The sequence below is a fragment of the Anoplopoma fimbria genome, chromosome 13 (genome assembly GCF_027596085.1).
Source record: "Anoplopoma fimbria isolate UVic2021 breed Golden Eagle Sablefish chromosome 13, Afim_UVic_2022, whole genome shotgun sequence".
Lineage (NCBI taxonomy): Eukaryota > Metazoa > Chordata > Actinopteri > Perciformes > Anoplopomatidae > Anoplopoma > Anoplopoma fimbria.
The window spans coordinates 17051852-17074125 of NC_072461.1; the positions used below are offsets into that span (position 1 = coordinate 17051852).

The following is a 22274-nucleotide window of genomic DNA, read 5'->3' on the forward strand; positions in this document are numbered from 1 at the left end:
ATCACAGCAAGTGAGACCACCTTTGTATTTGTATTTAAAGCTTCAGGCATTGTAATCTCAGATATATTGAGATCACAGACGGATTGTGCGTTGCATTACATTGACTTACGAGGAGTATTGACCTGAAATAGGGTGAAATAGTTTGAATTATTAACCACAGCTCCACGGCCTCTCTAGTGGGCAGCAATGAAGGCAGCGGTATCGTGTTCTTGCAAGGAGCCCGCGTGGTCATTATACAATCGCTGCCTTTGAGGCTGCTGATGTCAGGTAATTCAATCTCACAACCTGGCTCTCACCACACATAGGAGTCAATTGAATGCATGGCCTGCCACAAGATAAAAGGGAATTAGTTCTGTAGATTGGGTTGTGCTCCACACCTTACAGTGCCGTACATTTGTTCAATATTTAGCTGAACCTGGGAATCACTGAAGCCAGAGTTCAGTGGGCAGGAGAGAAATGTGCTAGAGCTGAGAAGGGTGGTGTAACGTCCAGAGGGTTTGGAGTCCCGGGCTTGTAACACCATATAGTGGCAGAACACAGTCATAACACACTTCATCATAAGGGACAAGAGCAGATTAAAGTTTATTTTTCAACTGTACCTAATTTATGCATAATCACATTTTAATATAAATCTGTGGTATTAGTATGTATCACTGCCATGTTTGGTAAAAAAGTAAACTAGTATCGACCACTTTTAACTTTAAGACTTAATGATACAAATATGTCTTCATGTGCAAACACCCCATCTGACATTTTAATATATGTAGTTCTGTTTAATACACTGTTTGCAAGAACATTTTGTTAAATTAAACAGACTGATGAGCTTTAGAAAACATTTTTTTTATGATTTCGAGGGGTTTGTAGGCACTTTATGAGCTGTCCAAAAGAGGGAGAATATTGCATCGTCTTTGGCTCTACAATCCACTATAAGCAGGTTAAGTAAAAAGGATGATGGCCAGGGCTTTCATTGCTTCCAATTAAACCTTGCTTGTTAGTTTAACCTCTAGGTAAACCCATCAAACAATTGATGTCAAGGAAACCCTGCCAACAGTGGGCCTCGCCTGAATGGTCATTAATTTTAATTGCCTAGATATTAAAGATTTAGAGCACAGAGACGTGCAGGATGGAAATGATCTGATGTCCTGCAAATCCAGTCGGTTTTTTACACCACAGCATTGGCGGGCTGCTGGGGATATTAAAATTTAAGCACATGGGTGGAAATTAAATAAAGCGTCATTAGGGGCAGCTGCTCTTTGGCTGGTCCAGCCGTGGGCTGCAGGGCCTGGAAGGGGGGCAGCAGCCCAGCGACAAGACACTCTAATTTATAGAAGCATTAAAAACAAGCATCATGTCATTATTATTCCACTGTTATTGCAGAGCCAGCATTCACACATAAGGTTCACCCCTCGTACAACTTTTTAAGCGTCCGATTGATTCAACAAAATAAGCATTTTCGAAAGCTCTAAATCTGAATATACCAACTTTAAGACATTCATTTGAAGTCAATATTCCCTCGTGCCTTCAGAGTTACATTTAGCTTCAAATATTCTCTCTTTTTTAACACATCAATTAACACTGACTGTTAAGGTTTTCCTTGTTTACTGCCTCACATGTCTGCAGGGCTTCACCTTCTAACCCTTGTTTTTGATAATTACAATCAAAAGTTGCTTCATCGGATCACTGAGCATGCACACACACACACACACACACACACACACACACACACACTCACTCACTCACTCACTCACTCACTCACTCACTCACTCACTCACACACACAAGTGTTTCATTGCTGTTTTAATGTTTTGTTATTTAAAAAATGAAAGCACTTATGTACAGCTACCCAGCAGCCATTGATTAAAGCAGATTGTTTATAGATAATAAAGTGGTGTATATGCTTTAATCTTAATCTAATTTAACACAGATATACATTTTCCTTTCCCTGTTAATGTGAAATTTGTCACGCTGCCTTATATCACTTTGCCCTATAATATTGAATCCCTGAAATTGACTAATTGTTATTGTATTTGCATAAGGTGTCAATCACCTAAACTCATTCTTTACAGTGTAAAATATGAACATTTGTATATTTAACGGACCAAAATGTAAGGATTTGTATCATGTTAGCCCTGATATGAGAGGATTGCTATATATATATAATACATTCACTTAAGTGTCTGGCGGAGCCCCCTTGTGTTTTAGTTTTGTCGGGAGACAGAACTGAGAGTATGTCATGCTCCCATCCATGAGAAGACACAAGTGGTTCCTGATTATGGCTTAATTAGCTTGTGTACCCGGCGGACATTACTGCAGGGGCTGGGAATTGGGTACTTGATGGACCCAAACATGACATCTTGAAACAATCACACTGCTCAGTGCACGGTGCTGTGGCTGCTTGACGTCTGACTCCTCTGCTCCTCCTCCCTCTGCTCTACCACACAGGTATCCAACTGGTTTGGCAACAAAAGGATCCGGTACAAGAAAAATATCGGCAAGTTTCAGGAAGAAGCCAACCTGTATGCCGCCAAGACTGCTGTAAATGCAGCACACGCTGCAGCCGCTGCAGTGCAGAACAGCCAGGCCAACTCCCCTACCACACCTAACTCCGGTAGGCACTCCCGCATATAGACAACAAAAAAAAAGAAAGGTTCTGCCCTCTATCTCAGCCCTTAACCCGCTGCCTACCTGCCTCACTCTCTCATGCACCATTCACACAGGCAAGAGTGACAGGCTCTGCTCCCAGCTCGGGGATCACAGTGTCTCCTGTCTATAAGAGAGTTGATGCCAAGCAAACTCATGCATAAAGAGAGCGTTCCTGACTTGTGAACCGAGAACACATGTATTTTTGGCAAAATAAAAAAAAATAAAAAGACAAGAATTCAGAAGGATGCCAGTGGGATTTGTTTTCCCCTGACTTTCTGTCAACTTCCTGTCATTTGCAATGTATGTAGTCCCACTGAACGGTTGTGCTTTTTTGTGCTTAGTAAAATGACACATAATTGCTGGGAGCAATTTACCCTAGAGTAATAGTATTATATCAAAAATGGCGTTATATGCCGCTCATATTGAGTAACAGTCATGTAAACAGAGGAAGCCTAAAAGGAGGGCATGTTTAGTCTGGTTTAATGAGTAATGTAATGCTGAGTTTGGACTAGGTTGACCTGCGTCGGGATGGGGTAAGCTTATGAAGTGGTCCCTTTTTCTTGCACCCAGGATTCCAGATGAAAGATGAAGAGTTTCAGCTGGATTCTGCAGAGAGCAAAAACACTCTTTTAACCAACATGTTTACTGGTACTGGTCTTTTCATAAGCTTCTTATTGTCCTTGTCATTTACCGTGTGATACCCTCCCTGCCAACGTTAGATTGGAAGTAGGTGATGTGGAACAATTGGGAGCTTAAGCGACCAACCACATATAGAACTGCCCCCCCCCTTTTCCCCTTGTGTCGTGTGATTTTCATTTCATTTGTGTCTGCTGCATTTGTAGAAAAAAAAGATCCTCTTCAGTCCTTCTGCATCTCGTCCTCTTCTGTTTGTTTCTTTGCTTCCCTTCCTTTCTCTCCTTCACCTCGTAGTTGCCTGCTTTATGGGAGTCTTCCTTCAGTGTATTTGTCTGCTTGAGTTGGGTCTGTGTAAGCAGACGCGTGCGTGGTGTGGTGTGTGTGTGTGTGTGTGTGTGTGTGTGTGTGTGCGCGCGTCGGCATTGTTTGTGCGTGTGCGCGTCTGTGCTTTCCCTTTATAGCCTTCTCATGTATTCAGCTACTTACATCCTCCCTTTCCAGGTTCTTCAGGTTCTTTTAACCTCCCAAACTCTGGGGACATGTTCTTGAGCATGCAGAGTCTGAATGGGGATTCTTACCAAGGGGCACAAGTCGGAGCCAATGTACAGTCACAGGTAGGATCAACAATCGGGGACAGTTCCTGACTACCAGTGCAGAGAGCTGTCCTTGTCTTGCCTGTGTACTGAGCCATCCACAGTGCAGTCTGAAGCACATTAAAACCAAAAATAGAAAATAAAATGAAAAAACACCCTGCTCATATGAGGGGCAGGTCAAATTACCACAGCGAGGCCTCCTATAACCTCGGATTGACTAGAGTGTTTTTCTGACTATTTCGCTTTGGATGGAATATTTTGGCAGCCAAAATATAATCCCACCCCACTGCTATCATGCCGCAAAGCAACTTCCTGGTTACTATTCCAAACACCTTTTAGTAAAACATTTTTGCATTTGGCTTTGACTTGAACTCTTGGGTTGGTATTGGGTTTTTGGTACTGTGTTTTCCCCTTTTTTTCCTGTATTCTCTATTGCTATCTTCCTGTCTCATCTTGTTATTGTTTGTTGTTTTGTTGATGTCTTCCATTTTTGTAAGTTTAAAGCAGCTGCACAATTGACACACATGTAAAAAAAAAAAAAAAAACACCTATGTTTATTCATGATTAAAGTAAAAATAAAAGTTAAAACATAGTGTATTTGTTTTATGATTGTCATAAACGCATTTGTTTATACTTCCATAGCCAGTACAGATAATGTAATAGATTTGAGCATGCTAGTAATGTCAGTGTGCCTTTGTTGTTGTTTTAGAAAATCTATTAGCTGCGTTACAAATGTGCTGTCTCAGGAAACCCTTTGTGATTTCACACTAGTCAGTATCTGTCGCTTCACTGAGCATGTTTACAGTTAGCGTTGACCTGCTTCGAGACACTGACTTGACCAGCTTGTCCACCTTGTCTGTCCCCTCAGGTGGATACCCTGCGCCATGTTATCAGTCAGACGGCAGGATACAATGATGCTCTCGGGGGGAACACAATGTATAGTCCACATGGGTTAACTGTAAGTAAAGCTTTTAACGGTTACATGTCTTTTGCACAGTTATATTTTAATTATATCTAATAGAGGTACGGTACATTTTACTGCATTATACACAGGACAGATACAGAGAGACATAAACCTTCCATGTGTTTCCCCGAAGCAGAAACAGCATCTTGTCACTTTGTCACCTGATATGAATAAAAGTTGCCTTTAATAAAACACATTACAGAGCAATCTCCAGCTTTAACATATTTTAATACTTTGTGTGACTGAAACCAAAGATGAGATGAAAAAAGGCACTTTTTTTTTCTCCACACGGTATCTGTTGCATTTAGCTGTTTTGAAATTCTACCCAGAATTTTCCGTAGCCTTACCGTCATGATAAAATACGAACATGTGATCGCCCGCAGCCCTTTCCAGACATGAATTCCATCTTCCTTGATGAGGTTTGATACGGCTCCTTTTTTGTAAAGCAGCTCACAATCTGAAGCCATCAGAGTAAAGATTAATTTCGTTGATGAGGGAGAATGAAGAGAAAGGAAAAGAGAGAGAAATAGTATCAGACAGCTCTTTCTCTCTCTCTCTCTCTCTCTCTCTCTCTCTCTGCACTATAACAGAACCTCTGTATTTGCTCTCTTTACATTGTTATGCCTGTTGGGTAAAAGACACACATATTTACAGTCTAATATTATTCTAAACTCAAACATCAAAAATAAGGTATTAGATTCACAGCAGCATTACTTGAAATAAAAAAAAATATATATATTTATGCAAAAAAGAATTAACACATTTTATGTAAACAAATGGTGGGGGCTGTTGCCAGCATTCAGTGCTTTTGGTGTCATGTTGGCTTTGCTGAAGCTTTATTGCTATAAGCTCTTTAGACATGTCAGCTCCTACCAGGATCAAGCGTTTTTCACTTTCTCACAAGGTTTCTCACTTCCATGCGTCGTGGAGACCTGTGCCTACTGGCTCACCAGAGCTCAGCGTGATCCCTGCTAAAACAGCAACTGCCTGCGCTGAGCAGACAAGACAAGAGAGAATCAGAACAAAATAGAGTAATGAAACAAATATTTTCAAGAAGTCAAATTGTGGCAAAGCTCCTATCTCATAACAACAAACCTTAAAGTTCCACATAGATATATTAGCATAGACTAACCTTTAGCTTTGTTGGTGGTGACGTAGAAGGATCCAGTAAAGGCTAGGTCGTGCCTGGAGCAAAGAGAAGTCAGGCTGGCTAAGACTGGCTCTCTTGGAGAGGCCCTGCCCTGTCACTTTCACTCAGCTCCCCCCACCTCACCCGGCCCAAGCCCTCCCTCTTCTTGACTGACAGGAGAATATGTAGCGACAAGCTGTCCGCCGCTGCCGAAATCTGCTTAGACACGGATTCCAGGGACCGCTCCTATTGGTCGGGACACGAGACAAATTTGTTTCCAAGATGCTGATGCTACTGTAACGCAAAGACTTATCACACAGCATCGCTGTTTGGAAAACATGTTGATATCAGCTGACACATTAGTGCAACCGGAATCTAGTTTGTGTTGTGTTACATTTTTTGGGGGATAGAAATGCATCAAGCTCATATTGCAGAGAGTGTGATTGTAATCTCAACCTTTTCCATTTGTGTCCCAGGCTAATGGGGGTTGGCAAAATGCAACGACTCCGTCTTCTGTAATATCTCCGACAGAAGGACCCGGAAGTGTGCACTCCGATACCTCGAATTGATCCGCTATTAATGCATCTTGCCTCAAGCTGGGCATGGACTCTTTTCACTGACTGCAGAGGATATTCAACAACAAAAAAAAAAACACTTTTCACAACAGATTGGTTTGTCCTGTACCTTAAAATTTGCCACACACAAATGACATCCTCCATTATTAACCACCAGTGTTTCCTGATCGTTCAGTGTTTTCTTTCTGTCTCCATGAATCACGTGTAATCACCATGCTCTTATTTGTTTGTCGTAGGGGTAAGCACACACATGTACAAACAGAAAAACAGCTCTTACATGACACTCAGTAAACTTTCAGGATAATTAGCTCTTATGAACTTAAAGTACCGGATGACACTCGCACATTTAATTTGACATTTTAAACGCAGCCATTTGTTTGATTCTTGCTTTAATTACCACTCCCATTTTGATAATTGGGTTCTCTTTCAGTTCTTACAATACATAGATTAAAGCAGCTGTTTCTTTGACTGTAATGTGCTTTGCAATCTTGTCCAGCAACTCAACAATGCTACTGTTGACAGCTCAATGGCAGCTTTGTAGTTACTTTCAAGATTTATTTTTGCCTTACAGCCGTGTACATTAGTAGGAGGAAATGCCTATTCAAACTCTGGAACATAAAGAAGTGTAATTGATTGCTTGACTATAACATGACACCATTCCATATTTTATAATTTGATGTTTAGTATGTACATATGTAAACATTTTTTTTTTGTACTGCTTATCAACTAATCTCTTACAGTATATCATTCCTTCATGGCTCACAGGACCAGGGCCCGTTAACACAGGAAAAGTTGTACATAATATAGCTCAAGAGTAATTATACATCCCACAAATCAAAACACAGCTTTATTACCTCATTCAAATTCACACAAAAAAACAATAATGTCCAACATTTCTGTAGCTTAGAGTGCTCACTTACTACCTCTAAACAATATCATCACCATAGTTTCTTTTGGCCCTTAATTCATGTTTTTGTAGTTATTTTGATTACATCACGTAACACTGTAAACTCTACATCCTCTATGTAATCTAATGTATATTTTAATCTTTTAATAAAATGCAGTTGCTGTACTGCAACCTTAAAATGACAAAAATAAAAAAATGAAAATGATAACAATATTAATACCATGAAAACGAGACGGGGGAGGGGGGGGGGGGAGACGTTGTTGGTCTGTGGCTTTTACGAGGGGCTGCGATGAACATTGTTGATAAATTAACACCAAACAGTAAAACTGTTGTAAATAATGAAGAAGAAAAAAAAACATTTTGAATGTTGCTCATCTTGTTACTAAATCATGCAGGAAAAAAGAGAAAAAAAAAATCACTATAAAACTGTAATGCATAGAGGTTTCAGTATTCAGAACTGTACATTTCCAGCTCTGTTCAACAGGGTGCAGAACTTGTTTTTTCTCTTTTCTATTGTATGTGATTCTGAAACTGAAAAAGTCATGACAAATGATTTGTGGCAGTGATTCTAATGTATTAAAGATGTTTAGTGTTACTTTCTAACCAGACTACGCCCTGGACTGAAAAGTCTTCCTTGTGGTAGTTGTGTAATTTCAAACATGAATAAACCTTTTGCTTTCATGACAGCAAGTTGTGCTTTTCTTTTGTTGAGTCAGTGGGAGAGGCTTCACACTCCTCTCCTTCACAGACTGCCTTTTCATTTAAGCCTGTCCTTATGCTGTCTCTTATTTGTATCTGTCACCTTTTAAATGATAAAACTTCATGTATTTTCATGTTTTTAAGCAATTGTATTATGCATATTTACATTTGCTTTATTTACTCATTCATCAAATATAAATTCACTCCAATATTTCAAGTAATTGATGCATCATTTGCTCTCAGTGATCCCTGCATTTATAAGCCCTGCACAAGGCCTTTGCTCCTGTTTCATATGGTGAATAGAAGGTTAGGACTTAACCTGGTTTGCAGCTACTGTGGAGCTGACATGGTTAGTGCAATTAACTGAAATGTCAGGCCCTTCTAATTCAGGTTTTTTTTTTCTATCTGTTGTGGAAAGCTGCCTTAATGGATCATTGGTTACCAATTCCACATGGAGATTGACATCCATTTATTCTCATTTTCTCAGCAGAGTTCCTTCATTCCTGTCTTCCTCCATGGTCTCGAGTCCAGTGTTTGTGTCTCTCAGTCATGGATTTCTGAGTTTAAAAACCACCGAATCACACAGTGTGTTTGTACACTGCTGCAAATAGAGAAAACCACCACTCACAATGGGCAGCTAATGTGAAACTTCTCTGTGTGTGTGTGTGTGTGTGTGTGTTTTTGTGCACGTGTACTGTTTGTTTTGATTCCAACATCAGTGTAGATAGACAGGAAAGAGAGAAAAAAGAGATGTTACAGCATAGCATGAGTTTAATTCAAGCGCAAAGCACAGACGGTTTCCCAGGAGAGCATATTTGTCCACTCAACCAGTGCAGAACCTCATCGAACACCTTTCTCTGGAAATCATATCTTTATCCTGATACCACACACCCGTGCCACACATGTCCAAATGCATGGAGATTTTTTTCATAGCAATTCAAATTAAAAGGCTTGTCCATTTGAGATAAATCAAAAAGGAAACTTTAAACTACTTTGCATACCACTATTTTTGTTATGATTAATACAAAATATTGAGTTCTGCTAGAGGGAGATTTTGGCAACATTTCCCCATTGTTTTATTTAACATTTAGTGCATTTGTCCAAGCTAGTCCGCTCTATTTTAATGCTGTTTAAGGCTATTTTCTTCAAATAGAATGAAGTGTGCATGTGCATGCATACTCCCTTTCACAGAAATTATGAAAGCATTTGCAGTTTGAAGTCCAGTACTGCTGTACCCTGCAATTTGAATTACAATCTATTTGCTCATTCTTCCTTTACAAATAGATACATTTGCTTCCACAAGACTTTAGCTATTGGATTTTAAGTACTGCACTCAGCAAAATTGGCCCCAGAACCTTTTAGATAAAGAAGTTACAATTTCTGAGATTATGCCTATTAGAGATTTTTCTAAGGTTCATTAAAGACGACATTTTCTAAGTAAAATTCAACATGAAAAGCATGCATCATTAAATATGGAAATCCAGAATTATATTAGCAATATGCACATAGCTAGTGCCAATTAAATTAGAGAAAGATATCATTTATATTATTAAGGTAGAGTTCATATTAGATTAAATATAAAATGTAGTTCTTTCACGGTTTGATTTATAGCTTATAGTGCATTGTTCACAGACCCATGTTATACTTTATTTCAAGAGAGAGATTGTTTATATTTTAATGTAAAAAACTGTAATTGAATCACACTATCGCTAAATTAAATTGGTAGGAGGTTCAAACAGGAATTCTTAAGCTGGCCCATATCTAATTTGCATTCTTAAATGTGACTCTATATACACACAAAGCCCGTAAAGCCTCATTAGTGTCTGCAGCTACTTTGTTTTTCACTTACTTAATAATTACTACTTTCTAAAAGTATTGGTGATATCAGAATAAATTAAGTTTAAATTAAGTGTCCAAGACAATATTCATAATGTTGTAGCTTTAATCCTTGATCAGTGGACTGGAATATGTAAAGTATGAGGAATACACAGAAGTTCAGTTTATTCAATAGAAAACAATGGACATTCCCCAAAAAATGGCAATTTTGGATATCAGTCTTTTTACAACAGCTGATGAATTTGATGCACTTTCTCAAACCAAACCGCTGACATGATCAGGCTCATTCAATAATCGAAACACTTGATGCATCTGACTTCTAAACACATATGAGATGCAAAGCACAAGTCACACCAATTTCAAATGAATAAGATTTTAAGAGACAGACACGGTGTTTAGAGCCACACAAAAGAACACATGTAACAGAATGAAAAAGCAAAAGCCTTGTGACGACCGTGACTATTTAGGGTTCATTTAGTAGTATACTGTGGAGATTCATCAAAAAAGCAGGTAATGTGTTGCTATATACGTGTGTTGGTTGCACTAATCCTCTGGGTGAAGTCAGTATTGGAAGTGACAAGATTTTACTTACATGTTTTAAAAACGTTGGAAACCTTTTACATTAATTCCCCCTATTTACACAATTTAAACATTTAATAAGTGCATTATACACACACACACACGATAATGCAATATTAGGCAGATACAAGGCCATTTTTAAGAGTTTATTAACAATCATATCTTCTCCTGAAACATATTCATATCATTACTGTTTTATTTTATTATCCTTCATTTTCTGTTTATAAACCTCCACATACTGTCTGGATGTCCCCAGGAGGAGGAATTATACCTTTAACAAATGTATTGATAAACACTGATATCTGCTTGCGACTTTATAATGAGTAATGAATCATTTATTAAATGCTAGCAAATAATTAAAACACTTTGAAGCAACAACACTGAACCTAACAGTGCTTTATGATTTGTGCTAACTACCAGTGCCACAACAGTGAAAATTACTAAAACAAATCCTTCAAATTGTCTGGTTTCCCCTTGAATTTATATTTTTCTGACTCAGCCCATATTGCATCTAAAGTATGGTGAGAATGCTTTTATCAAATTGGGATGCTGATCTAAAATGATTTGCTTTATTCTAATTGTGAATCAAAAAAGGTATATATATGAGAAATATATTTGAAAATCCATGATTCCCCTAAACAGATCTGGTGAACATGCTATTTAATTTTTTGTGAAATAACCCCTCCGTATAATGATTTTAGCTTCGTAAGAGCTTGCTTCATGAGATGCTCATAAAGCCAGGAGCAGGAGGAGAGAAGTGTACAGTAGTTTGATTTACTCAGCAGGAGTATAATGGACCACAGACTGCCTGCACTGATCTCTTCAGCCGCACTGACTTCTATTACCAGATGAGTCCTGAGTGGCCTTTGAGCTTAAAACAGTGGAGTTAATTAACGTTTGATCCTACCTCTCCTTACATCTCTAGAAGTTCATTTGCAATTTCATTTCTGCCCGTTCGCCCGTTTTGGTGCTTAAAGATTGCTTTACGATCACGCGAAAATCCTGTCTCTGAACTGATGGTGGCTTATCATAGCTTGTTGGGCAAAGGCAAGCATGTGAAGGCTTGTGACAGGAGACAGATGTTTGCCTTACCTCTTAGCAGACGCGTGTCAGCAAGCAAGGGCTGCCTTTGTGCTGCTCAAATAAACTGACACCAAGTCACGAAAAATAGAGAAAAGCAACAAAACAACAAAAAAACAACAGGACCTGTATCTGTCTTCCTATGTGTCTCTGTGTCTCTTACAGACACACGCACATTGCACAACACAAATTCAATATATACATCATGTAACTTTATTAAATCAATGGATGCATTTATTTAATCTCTGGACCTTTCTAATTTGGTTTCATAAAGACTTCATTACTGAGCCGAATGTATCATCACTCGCTGAACTGCACAACTTACAAAGCAGGTGCAAATCACCACCGTGGCAGATGATGGATGAAACCTATGGAGCACCATTTCATATTAAAGCCACTAAAGACTCAAGTACCATAATATAAAACTGATTGTGGTGACAGCTCTTAAATTCATTTGATCTATAGGGGTGCAGCATCTGCTTCTGAATAAAATTGGTCCTTCATTCATACTTAATCCTTACTGTTATTAAAAAATATATATGTTAATATGTGTAATTTTTATAAATTATAAAATAATGTGCTTTAAAGGCAGGGACATCATCATAATGAAAACATGGCACCCTGAAAACATTATTGAAAGTGGTTCATGTGCCAGTTACACTAAATACTTGTATCAATGTTTCCATTGTGCTGTTACTGGAACAACTGGGAAGCTTTCCACATAAAGATGTACTCCACCACAGCTGAATTCAACGCATTGCTTTTTTAAAAAATGTTTTATTAAAGATCAATAACTAAAAATATTACATGAAAATTGACTGCATTAATAACAATGTTTTTAAAAAAAAGCAAATGTTTCATAAGAAAATAAATGCAAAAATGTCTGTTTGTTAGAGCTCAAGCATGTGCACAATGCATTCTGGTGAGAACATTCAATGTAAATATATGTTTTTATGGTTTGCAAAAAACTTGTAACGCAACTTTTAATGTATAAATCATGGCATGCAGCATCTTATTTCCATTCCCATGTCCAGTATTAGTTTACAGGTATTGTCTAGTTGGCATAAGTGAAACAAATATATTTTAATAGTTGTTTGTAATTTTAATCTAACTATATATATCGGTTTAACTAAAACACTATGCACTCACTGGGCACCGTTTGGGTCTACAAAAGAAAAGAGAACAACATTTCTGCAAATCCATGAGTATTAACTGTGAATTTTTGGTATTGGTTCATGGTATGTCAGCTAAGAGTTGGCAGGGCATGCCCATGCACAACTGTATAACTGTTAAGGCTGATGGAAAATTTGATTAGGTTGGAAGGACACGGTAAAACGAGTGCTGAGTCAAGGGCACACCCTAAACCTGTGACTGGGCAGCAGCCGTGGCATGAAAAATGATCCTGTTGCTTAGAGAACGATCCGATGATGAAGTAAGAAGGGGACGAAGATATCTGTGGGTTGAGGGGTGGTAAGACTGGCAAAAAAAAATGCACTTTTTTTTTCTTCTTTCATAACTCATACAGAATATGTCAGAACAAATATTAAAATGAATTAATTTAACCATTGATTACTTGGTATAAATGTTGGTGTCTCTTGGCATATAGTGATGAAGTGTCACCTCTCCAAGTGGCTTAAAGATCAAAGTATAACATGTAAATTCAATGTCCTGTCTCATTTCTACTCCCTCTCTCTCCCAGTGTCTGACTCTTTGTCTCCCTGTCTTTACTCAGATATGCGTCCTGACATCCAAAAGCAAATGATCCTGTTGTCAACTTCTGGAAAAAAGATAAAGCGGCTGAACCAATTTGATATCCAAGATTTGGCAAGTGGGTCATTGAATAAGTATACGAGACAACAGAGTAAGTTCATGTACAAGCTTTAAATAAAGGTATAAAGTGACAAGTCTACCTAAAGTGACAACATGTTTGTGACTAGATGCCTATGATGTGTTTTTTTTTTAAAAACATAAAATGGCTTGTTAAATATCCTTTGCTTCATGTTTTCGTGCTGGAGGTGGGATGATTCAAAGAAGGATGGCAACATGCTGAGAGAGATTATCAAAAGCTTCTGCAAGCATTCAGAGTAGTTCTGAGCTGCTAAAGGAATGGTACAGTCAGAGTTATATTTGAGGTTTATAGCCTGGATGAACCTTATTGTTCACCATCATCATTGTTTTCTGCTGCAACACGGGAGTTGTTTCAGCAATAGGTTCACATCCATGAGTCTGCAGTGAGCACTTATTTGTTCTTGGTGCATCTATACTCTGAAATGAGCACACTATGGAGTTGTACCGAACTCTTTTAGTGCTTCTTTCCAGCAGCACAGATCCTTGCTTACAGTGTAGCTTCTGTATGTGTTCTCCTGTGGCTTTTTGTTTGTGTGAGCCATGTACTGGTTGTGCTTTGTGCTGTAGTGTCTCAACTGTGGAGGCACCATGATATCCTCACCACCATCAATTCAGTTTTAGTTTTGCAAAGAGATTAACGGTAAGAAATTAGTCTTTCCAAAGCTGATCTATAGGAACATTCTGTCTCACTGCATAATAGACCCGACAATTAGCAAAAGGTGTGCATAATTTATTGTGTTCAGACTTTGTTTATAGTGTTCAAATGCACTAATAGACGCAAAAAGATAGTCAGAGACATGAATTTTCCAAGACAGAAATGCGGGAAGAAGCAATTTTTTTTCCAAAAAGCACATAAATGTTCCGAAAGAAGGACATAGTCTTTTGTAAAAAACATAAATAACTTAAGTTACTGTTGAGTTAAAAATACACAATTAAATGTTGTTGTTGTGAGTATTAGTTGAGATGATCAATACTATTTTCATACCTATCGGCTAAATTTGAGGCTACAAGCAGCAGCTATTTAGCTTAGCTTAGCATAAAGACTGTAAACAGGGGTTAACAGCTAGCATGGCTATGTCCAAATGAGATGTGGTTTTATGGTTCTTTATATCCTTGACTATTTTTTATAGTGCAGTGACTTCTTATTCTTGCATTTACGTTGCCAGGCAACCAGCAGAGATTCCAGGAAGTTGCTGCTGTCACGCTAACTGGTCACTTTTATATTTTTTCTACATTTCAAACAAACTATATTGTGTCAATATGTGAGGCTAACTGTTTCCACTATTAATGCTGAGCCAAGCTAACCTGCTGCTAGCTGTAGTTTTATATTTAGAGGACCAAAATGAGAGTGGTTTCAATATTCTCATTCATCTCTCAGCAAGAAATCAAAGTACATTTGTTAATTTTACTGAAATCTATCCAAACCCTAAATCCACCTCCCAGCTGCTTTGATTTTTGTAATTACTTGAAATGACAACACATTTGTGCAACACATTGTCCCTCCTCCGTGAACTATCTGGTGCAGTGTGGCTATAGGCTACACTGTGTAATGGGAAGTCATTAGCTTTTGGTCTGATGCAGTTTGTTTTCAGTCCCTCGCTGCTACATTTATATTTCATATCTTTTGTTTCACACTGTATTAACAGCTGTGGCTTGTTTTTACCATCTGCAGACAATTACTTTAGTTTACTTGGCTTTGTAATAATAACATGTTTTCTTCTTGCAACTCTCTCAATAGACAACGTACTGCAAATTCTTGACAGGTGCTGAGGCATTTGCTCGGGAGACATGGCGAGGAGGATTATTACTGCATTATTTAGATCTCCTGAAATAAACAAACACATTCCCTTCCTAGCATCATGTGTGACTACCAAGTCAGCATTGTGTTCTGCATCGCTCCAGCTCGGAGCAGCCAATTATGATTTACGTCAACTACCAAGAACCTCAGTGCCCCTTTTTTCGCTACCAACAAGACCCACTTAGTGTCGACTATTTCCCCCTCCATACCCTCTCATTTGCTCGGTATCTCCTCCTTTTATGACCTTTTTACATTCACCTTGCCTTGTTTCACCTTCTTGCTATCACCACAGTGGCTCAGGTTCCGCTCCACAGTCTAGTTTCAGTATAATAACTTGACACTTCACATTGCATTAGTCTTAGTCCCGACAACAAGGTTATGTGACCTATAGTGTCAGAGAGCATACACCATACTTGCCTGGAGTAGCTATTTATCAAGACAGCTTTGGGCCACCTATGATTCAGAGCAGAACAAATACAGATGTGGGGCGGTTTTTACTGAGGACATATTTGTCCAGCAACCAAGAGTTTTGGCTAGCAAACACCATCACACAGTCGTCTCTCACAGGACCTGAATGGGACATTTAGTCCTATTTAAGACGCAAGGAGGTATATCATTACATTGTTAAGAGCAAAGATGTCTTTTCTATAGAATGTGGTGTTAAATACGTAAAAATCTTCTATTTTACTCCTTCTTTAATGTATGCATCTTGATTTTTATTATTGATTATGAACAATGAGTGGAAGTGTGGAGGGCCATGCTCTGGGTAGACTCGGTAAGGAGGAAGGGAGGCTGACTCTGAACCCCGAGGAAGTCATTAGGAGACCAGTGACCTCACTGGTGCAGCGCTCAAAGAAGCAGCCCACGGGCATGATGTCATATTTTACATGCCATCAGTCTTTCTATCACCCCTGGTCATCAAACCTAAGGAGCATATAGATATTGAAAATTTAAAATCATGAAGGGGGAAATTTTTTTAAATTAGTTGAACATTTATGTGGACGTTTTGGGTTTATTATAACAGAATACAGCAACATGGTTGTTCAGTACACAATGTGGTATCAGAAAATGTAAGATTAACACAATTAAGGTAAGCACATATATTTTTCACATGACGAGTGGCAAATACAAGGGTAACACACAACTTCCTGTTTTCCAGAGAAATATTATAGGACATTACATGATACTACATGTTTGGAATAAAACATGTTTTCTCTGACACCGTAGAATCAAAGTATTTTCTATATATACACTTTTTTTTCCAATTGTACATTTTATCTGCATTTTTTTTCAGTAGGCGTTTCTTGGTGAATTAGCTATCAGAGTAAGTCATCAGACAAGGGTCATCAAGCAAGCTCAGATTGAATTTATATTACCGCCAAAGACAACAACTGTACAGCACAACACAAAGCAGCAGCACTTTGACTAACTGACATTATCATGATGATTAAACCAGTAAAAAATAAATGTAAGCTTACTGCTAAGCCAGGTAGAGGCATTCGAACAACACTGTGTACATTTGAATCAATCAAAAACCCCTTGAGACTTTTCAGATGTTTTTGCATTAAGCTTCAATGTGCTTCAAGAATCACCTCAGAAAGCAGTGTAACCAGTGTGGCTACTATGTTGATACAATCTGCACCACTGTGCTGCATAATTTATTTTATTGCACAAGAAGTAAACCTCTATCACTCTTCCACACAAACGCAGCCTTAGTAAATGTGTTTATCTTGTTTATTTCTCCCTCTCTCTCTCTCTCTCTCTCTCTCTCTCTCTCTCTGGGTCTCTGGGGTCCGAGCCGCCCCTGTCTGCTTCCTGGTGGTGTCTGGGAACCCAGGTCTATGAGGCACCAGGATCATTTTCCCTCTGTAGCTGTTGTCACGAGCATGGACCCAACTAATTCATCTTGCTAATGGCAGGTGGGTCAGTTGAGCGCTATAATTGTGATTTCCGTTTTCTCCTTCTCTCTTTTTCGTGGCTGTAGTTCCTTGATCTAATAAAAATAGCAGATCCTGCTGTAAGAGAAGACAGAGCTACCTGCCATTAACATGTTTTAACATATCATTAGGAAGATATGCAAATTCACTTGTGTTTTCAGTTAAAAGAAAAGAATGAGACATTTTAAAGATTCAGAGTTCATTGTTTTCAAATGCCATACAATTTGGTTGAACTGGTTGTGTGATTAAAGACTGAAATGCACATTTATTTTTAAGTGAATCAAGAAATTAGGGTAGCATTTTAGGTAATTTAAGCCCTTGAGTGGCCCTTAGATTGTATCTGTGTTGCATAGAGCCAACTGCTGGTCATGAGATAAATAATAAAAGACGTTTTTTTTTTTACACACAGCATGGTCTGGATATAATGAACTCTACGCTTTTTAAAGAGTGAACAGTTTATTTTTTTTTTAACCAGAATGAAGTCAGCAGCCAGTTGGAGCCACTGGGGCATGAATCTCCAGAGAGCAGTGGACATGGAATGAGCCCGGGCTGATTTCAGTCAGGAGGAAGGTCGTCACCACACAAATGAAAAACATGAGAAGTGGTTGAAGGTCTAATCAAGTCCTCAGACTGCACTCACTGGGAGCAATTAAGTTCCTCCCTCTGCCTCCACATAGGTAACCAGATCCCTCTATTGACATTCTCAATAAAAGGTCATTTACTGTATGGATAAAATGATCAGCCTCAATAAGCCTGAGAACCTTATAGAATAAAATTAGCTTGAAAATTGTGGTCAGAGCTACGACCAACAACTGCACGATGTTTACAAAATTGACAAGGACATAAAATCGAAAAAAAAGGAATCACATAAAAGAACGAGAGGAATACATTTAATACAATAAATGCTTGCGCTGTGTGTTTAGAATTTACATGCATCTTCACTGCATGAATTTCAAGACCTTGGCACCGAGTCCAACCCAACCGCAGGAATTCATTACCATCCTTGCTAGCCTGACACAAATTAAGTCCTGGTACTTTCTGTCTCGGCTCTCAGACCACAATACTTCATCATAAGTCATCCTTAATTTGTATGGTTGTCGCAGGCACTTGTTGTCAAGTCTGTTAGCTTGCAGCTCTCTGTCAAAGGCTGTCAGGACGGCGCAGACTGGCAGGGAGAGAGAGAGAGAGATGATTTTCACACTTTGATTCCACCTAGAATACCCCAAAAACTCCTGTTTGCCTCTGAGCCAGATTGTAAAATATAATCCTTGTGAATGTTTGTTGTACTGTCTCCAATCATGTACATTGTGCAGGAAGCCTGAAGTAATAGGAGAATTACTCTACATGATACCACTATAGCAGAATTCTACACCGTCCAAAATGTAATATGATGCCGTTTTGGCTTTAAAACCCTATTTAAACAGGATTTTATTGATGTTGAGAACATGTTTCCTGTCTCTATTTTTCAACCCCCCCCCAGGAGGAGTAAACCTGTCTCTGTTTCTTCGTTGAGCATCTGGCTTTTACAACACAAATTAAAATTAAATGCAACTTTGACGCTTACCAGGTAAGATTGAATAAGGGGTGAAGATTCTTAATGATACTATAAGAATTGTGATTTGCAAAAGGTTTAGACGTAGGAAAAACGCAGGTTTAAGTGTCACTTGTGAATCAGACTCTTTTTCTTTTTCCAGGGTCATAAGGAGCAGATATGAATTATCTTAAGTGTGTAGATCTTAAGCTTGAACACAGTGAAACAGAGTAACACATGTTATGGCCTTTCTTGTGGGCAGCTCTTGAGAGTTAACAGTCATATGTCCCCAGTCGGTTGGTTAAATCACCCCCTCTGCATTCTGACCAAAGAACTGACACAGTCGACGCTTAACATATTTTGAACAGGAGAGTCAGATGGAATCTTATAAATAGCTCTGCACGCCAGGAAAGCAATAAGGGGAAATACAAAAACGATCCGATGGTGATGGGGAGTCCGCCATCATTTCACTTTAAATTCTTTTGATGCCACCCCTCTATGTCTGTTAATTACTCCCAAAGCAATATAAGGATTCCCCTGGGCTCTTTACCAAAAAAAACAATAAACATTGTTTCACACTGACTCACCAATTGGCAAACAACTGAAAAAGAAACACGAATAAAAGTAACCAATTAGCCAGAAAACCCATTTGCCCTGATTGGTAACACTTAACATTTCCGACAGAATTTGACCTAAAGATTCAATAGCAATGCTGGTCTTGTCTTCATTTATGCTCATGAAAATAGCTTTGATGTTTATAAGTTGTACAAATCTGATATGACTAAATACCTGTTTACTTATGATGTACTATATAATATCTATTAACCCTATTACAGTGTTTGTAATACTCTTTTGGTATAAAAAAGCACTTTACAAATAAAATGTATTATTGCTTTGATTAGAATTAATATTCATAATAATAAAATTCTCATTTATATTAGTTGCTTCTTCAATCTTCTCATTTAACTATGGGCATTAAAAAACTGCTTTATAAGGTGTACAGCAGCTGTACTTTCTACATTATGACGTGTAACTGGCAGTGTAACTTTCACAAACAGGAGAAGCCTATTGACTCTGCAGTTTGTTCTCAGTATAAAGCAACATATTAGCAATCTGAGGCTAACACATTAGGCGTGTAACCAAATCTAAACTCTGTAGGGAGCAATTATCATGTTTTCCATACAGAGTTTCCTCAAACTCTAGTTTAAGATTATTCCGTTTTTTCTCATTTCATGGTTGCTGTTTTGTCTTTGATTCAGCTAATTTAATACAGAGGCAATTGAGAAAACATGAGATTCGTTTTTCAGAGCACTACACATTTTGGCACTCGGACTTACAATGTGCAAAAGACATGTATTACATTTTGGGTAAAATGGTTTCCAAAGAAATAAAACAAATTCAGTGCTGCATGTATCTGCCTTCTGCATTTGTTAAATTATTGTTTAACGTTATTTGGGAAACGTTTGCTAATCATTACAACAAATTTACCAGCATGAATGCTATATTTTGCCAGCTAGATCCAGCAGAAATGCAGGGTTCTGTGGACTGAGGTTCATTTTTGCTGATGGATTCTGGGTATTTAGCCTACTAATGCTACTAGATGGAAAACCAGTTCCCCTGAAGGCCCAGCGCCAATCTGCCATTCCGACTCAAATTGTGTTTTTACCATACTAACTTATTACTTTAAAAACGCTACCACCATCAATAAACTCAGCCGGGCAAGTGCCAGTGCATCTTAGTGCATGTTAGTCCAACTTGCTAGCTAGCTAATGGCCGCAACACTGCACTGCGCTCTTTCCGATTTTGCGGTAACTGATGGTAGCGCAGTCACGTGCCATGGAGTCCTCCCCCCTCCAGGTTAACTCTTCTAACTCCGTCAGCACTGTCATGGTTGTTTGCATTGTTCGTTTCGTTAGCAACGGTTGCTGCTAGAAACGGTTGCCGTTAGCCACTGGTGTTCTTTCAACATGTGCTTCCTATTTGCATGTTCCCTGTGGGATATGCTCTGAATACCGTTCATCATTTATTTAATAGTATAATTATTAACGGTAACACTATTTATACTGCACAGTTAAGAGTCCTGCATTCAAATGTTTACTTCAAGTGAAGAGTGAAAGAGAGGAACTCTCAGCACAATGTACTTACGTTGACTCAATGTCTGTTTAAGGTGGAGCAAGATGATGCTCGATAGTTGAATGAATAATATTGCATCATACATTTTGTGAATAAAATCTGATTCTGCAACATAACCAGAAACATTTCTAGGTAGATGTATTAGTAGAATGTTTTCCCTCTGAAGTAGAAGTACACAGTATGTAATATACAGTTTAATTACAGGGTACAATGACTTATAGAATAGTAACATAGTTCAATAATTTTCATATCTAACCAGCATTATAAGTCTTTAACTCTTTGGGGCCCTTTCAGCTGAGGGCCACAGGCAGTTGCCTACCTTGCCTATCGGTGTAAATCTGCCCCTGGTGGGGTTTTTTTTCTGTGAACCCGGCCGTATTCCACCGGTGTTTCTGAGTAGCTGTGACTGACGTTGCTAACTATCTCCATTGTTTTCTATCATTCTGAAACACAACCACCGGCCCGCAGTCAGTGTTGGGTTACAGAGAATATTATTTACTTTTGGTCTGTAAGTGAATTTGGTCCAATTTTAACACGCCATGCTCTGTCTGGGCCTTCTGTGGTAGCACTGTAGCAGAGAAACAAATGCCAAGTTGTCTGTTTACTAGATAGCACTCTTGACTTCCTCACAATTGCAGTCATTCCAGTTTAATGGCTGTTTGAAAGCATTACGATTGTGTGTGTGGGGGTTGCAGAAAAAAGAAGTACCTAATGGAGTCACAAGGGCCATAATCTTGTGTAACATGCTGTATTAGTGGTGGCAATACAACAGTTTGGGTTAATGTAAAAATGCTATAAGTATGTTCTTATGTCTTTTTTACAAAGCCACAACTTCATTAAAGGAGTATTTCAGAAATAGGCTTAATTGCTTTTTTTCTATGAGTTAGATGAGAAGCTTGATACCAGTCTCATCTGTACACTAAATATGTAACTGGAGCTAGCAGCCGGTTAGCTTAGCATAGCGCAAAGCCTAACAGGGGGAAATAGCTAGCTTGGCCAAGTCCAAAGGTAACAAAATTCAAAACAAAAAGTTAGAAATATAGAGGTTTAAAGGGGGGATAGCCTATTTTTTGCCAGGAGTTTTAGATTGTTTCCCTGCAACCTTAAGAGTTATACCTTTGGACAGAGCCAGGCTAGCTGTTTATCATCCAGTTTCCAGTCTTTATGTTAAGCTAAGTAAAGTTAAATTGGCTGTAGCCCTAGCGGACAGATATGAGAATGGTACCATAATCCACTAACACATAGCAAGAACGAGAGTTAACCCATTTCCCACAGACATTTTTTAAGCTATCACTTTATTTTACATATTTAATACGTATTGATATTGCCACAGTGTCTATGGTATTCAGTGGAGGAAACAATGCAGCGGCGTGTTTTTAATAAGTAA

General features: G+C 38.5%; 1 protein-coding gene across 6 annotated transcripts in view; it reads left to right on the plus strand.

Annotated features, from left to right (window-relative positions):
* Positions 1-6596, plus strand: part of pbx3b (pre-B-cell leukemia homeobox 3b) — a 56250-nt gene extending 49654 nt beyond the window's left edge. For 2 of the 6 annotated variants that reach the window (XM_054610944.1, XM_054610945.1), the window contains 4 exons: positions 2442-2607; positions 3780-3892; positions 4740-4829; positions 6441-6596. In XM_054610944.1, coding sequence (XP_054466919.1) covers positions 2442-2607; positions 3780-3892; positions 4740-4829; positions 6441-6533 — 462 coding nt within the window. In that variant the 3' untranslated portion in view covers positions 6534-6596. Of the gene's footprint in view, positions 1-2441; positions 2608-3212; positions 3291-3779; positions 3893-4739; positions 4830-6440 lie in introns of those variants that run through there. The other 4 variants (XM_054610947.1, XM_054610948.1, XM_054610946.1 and 1 more) reach the window with 3 other exon arrangements.
* The last annotated feature ends 15678 nt before the right edge of the window (positions 6597-22274 follow it).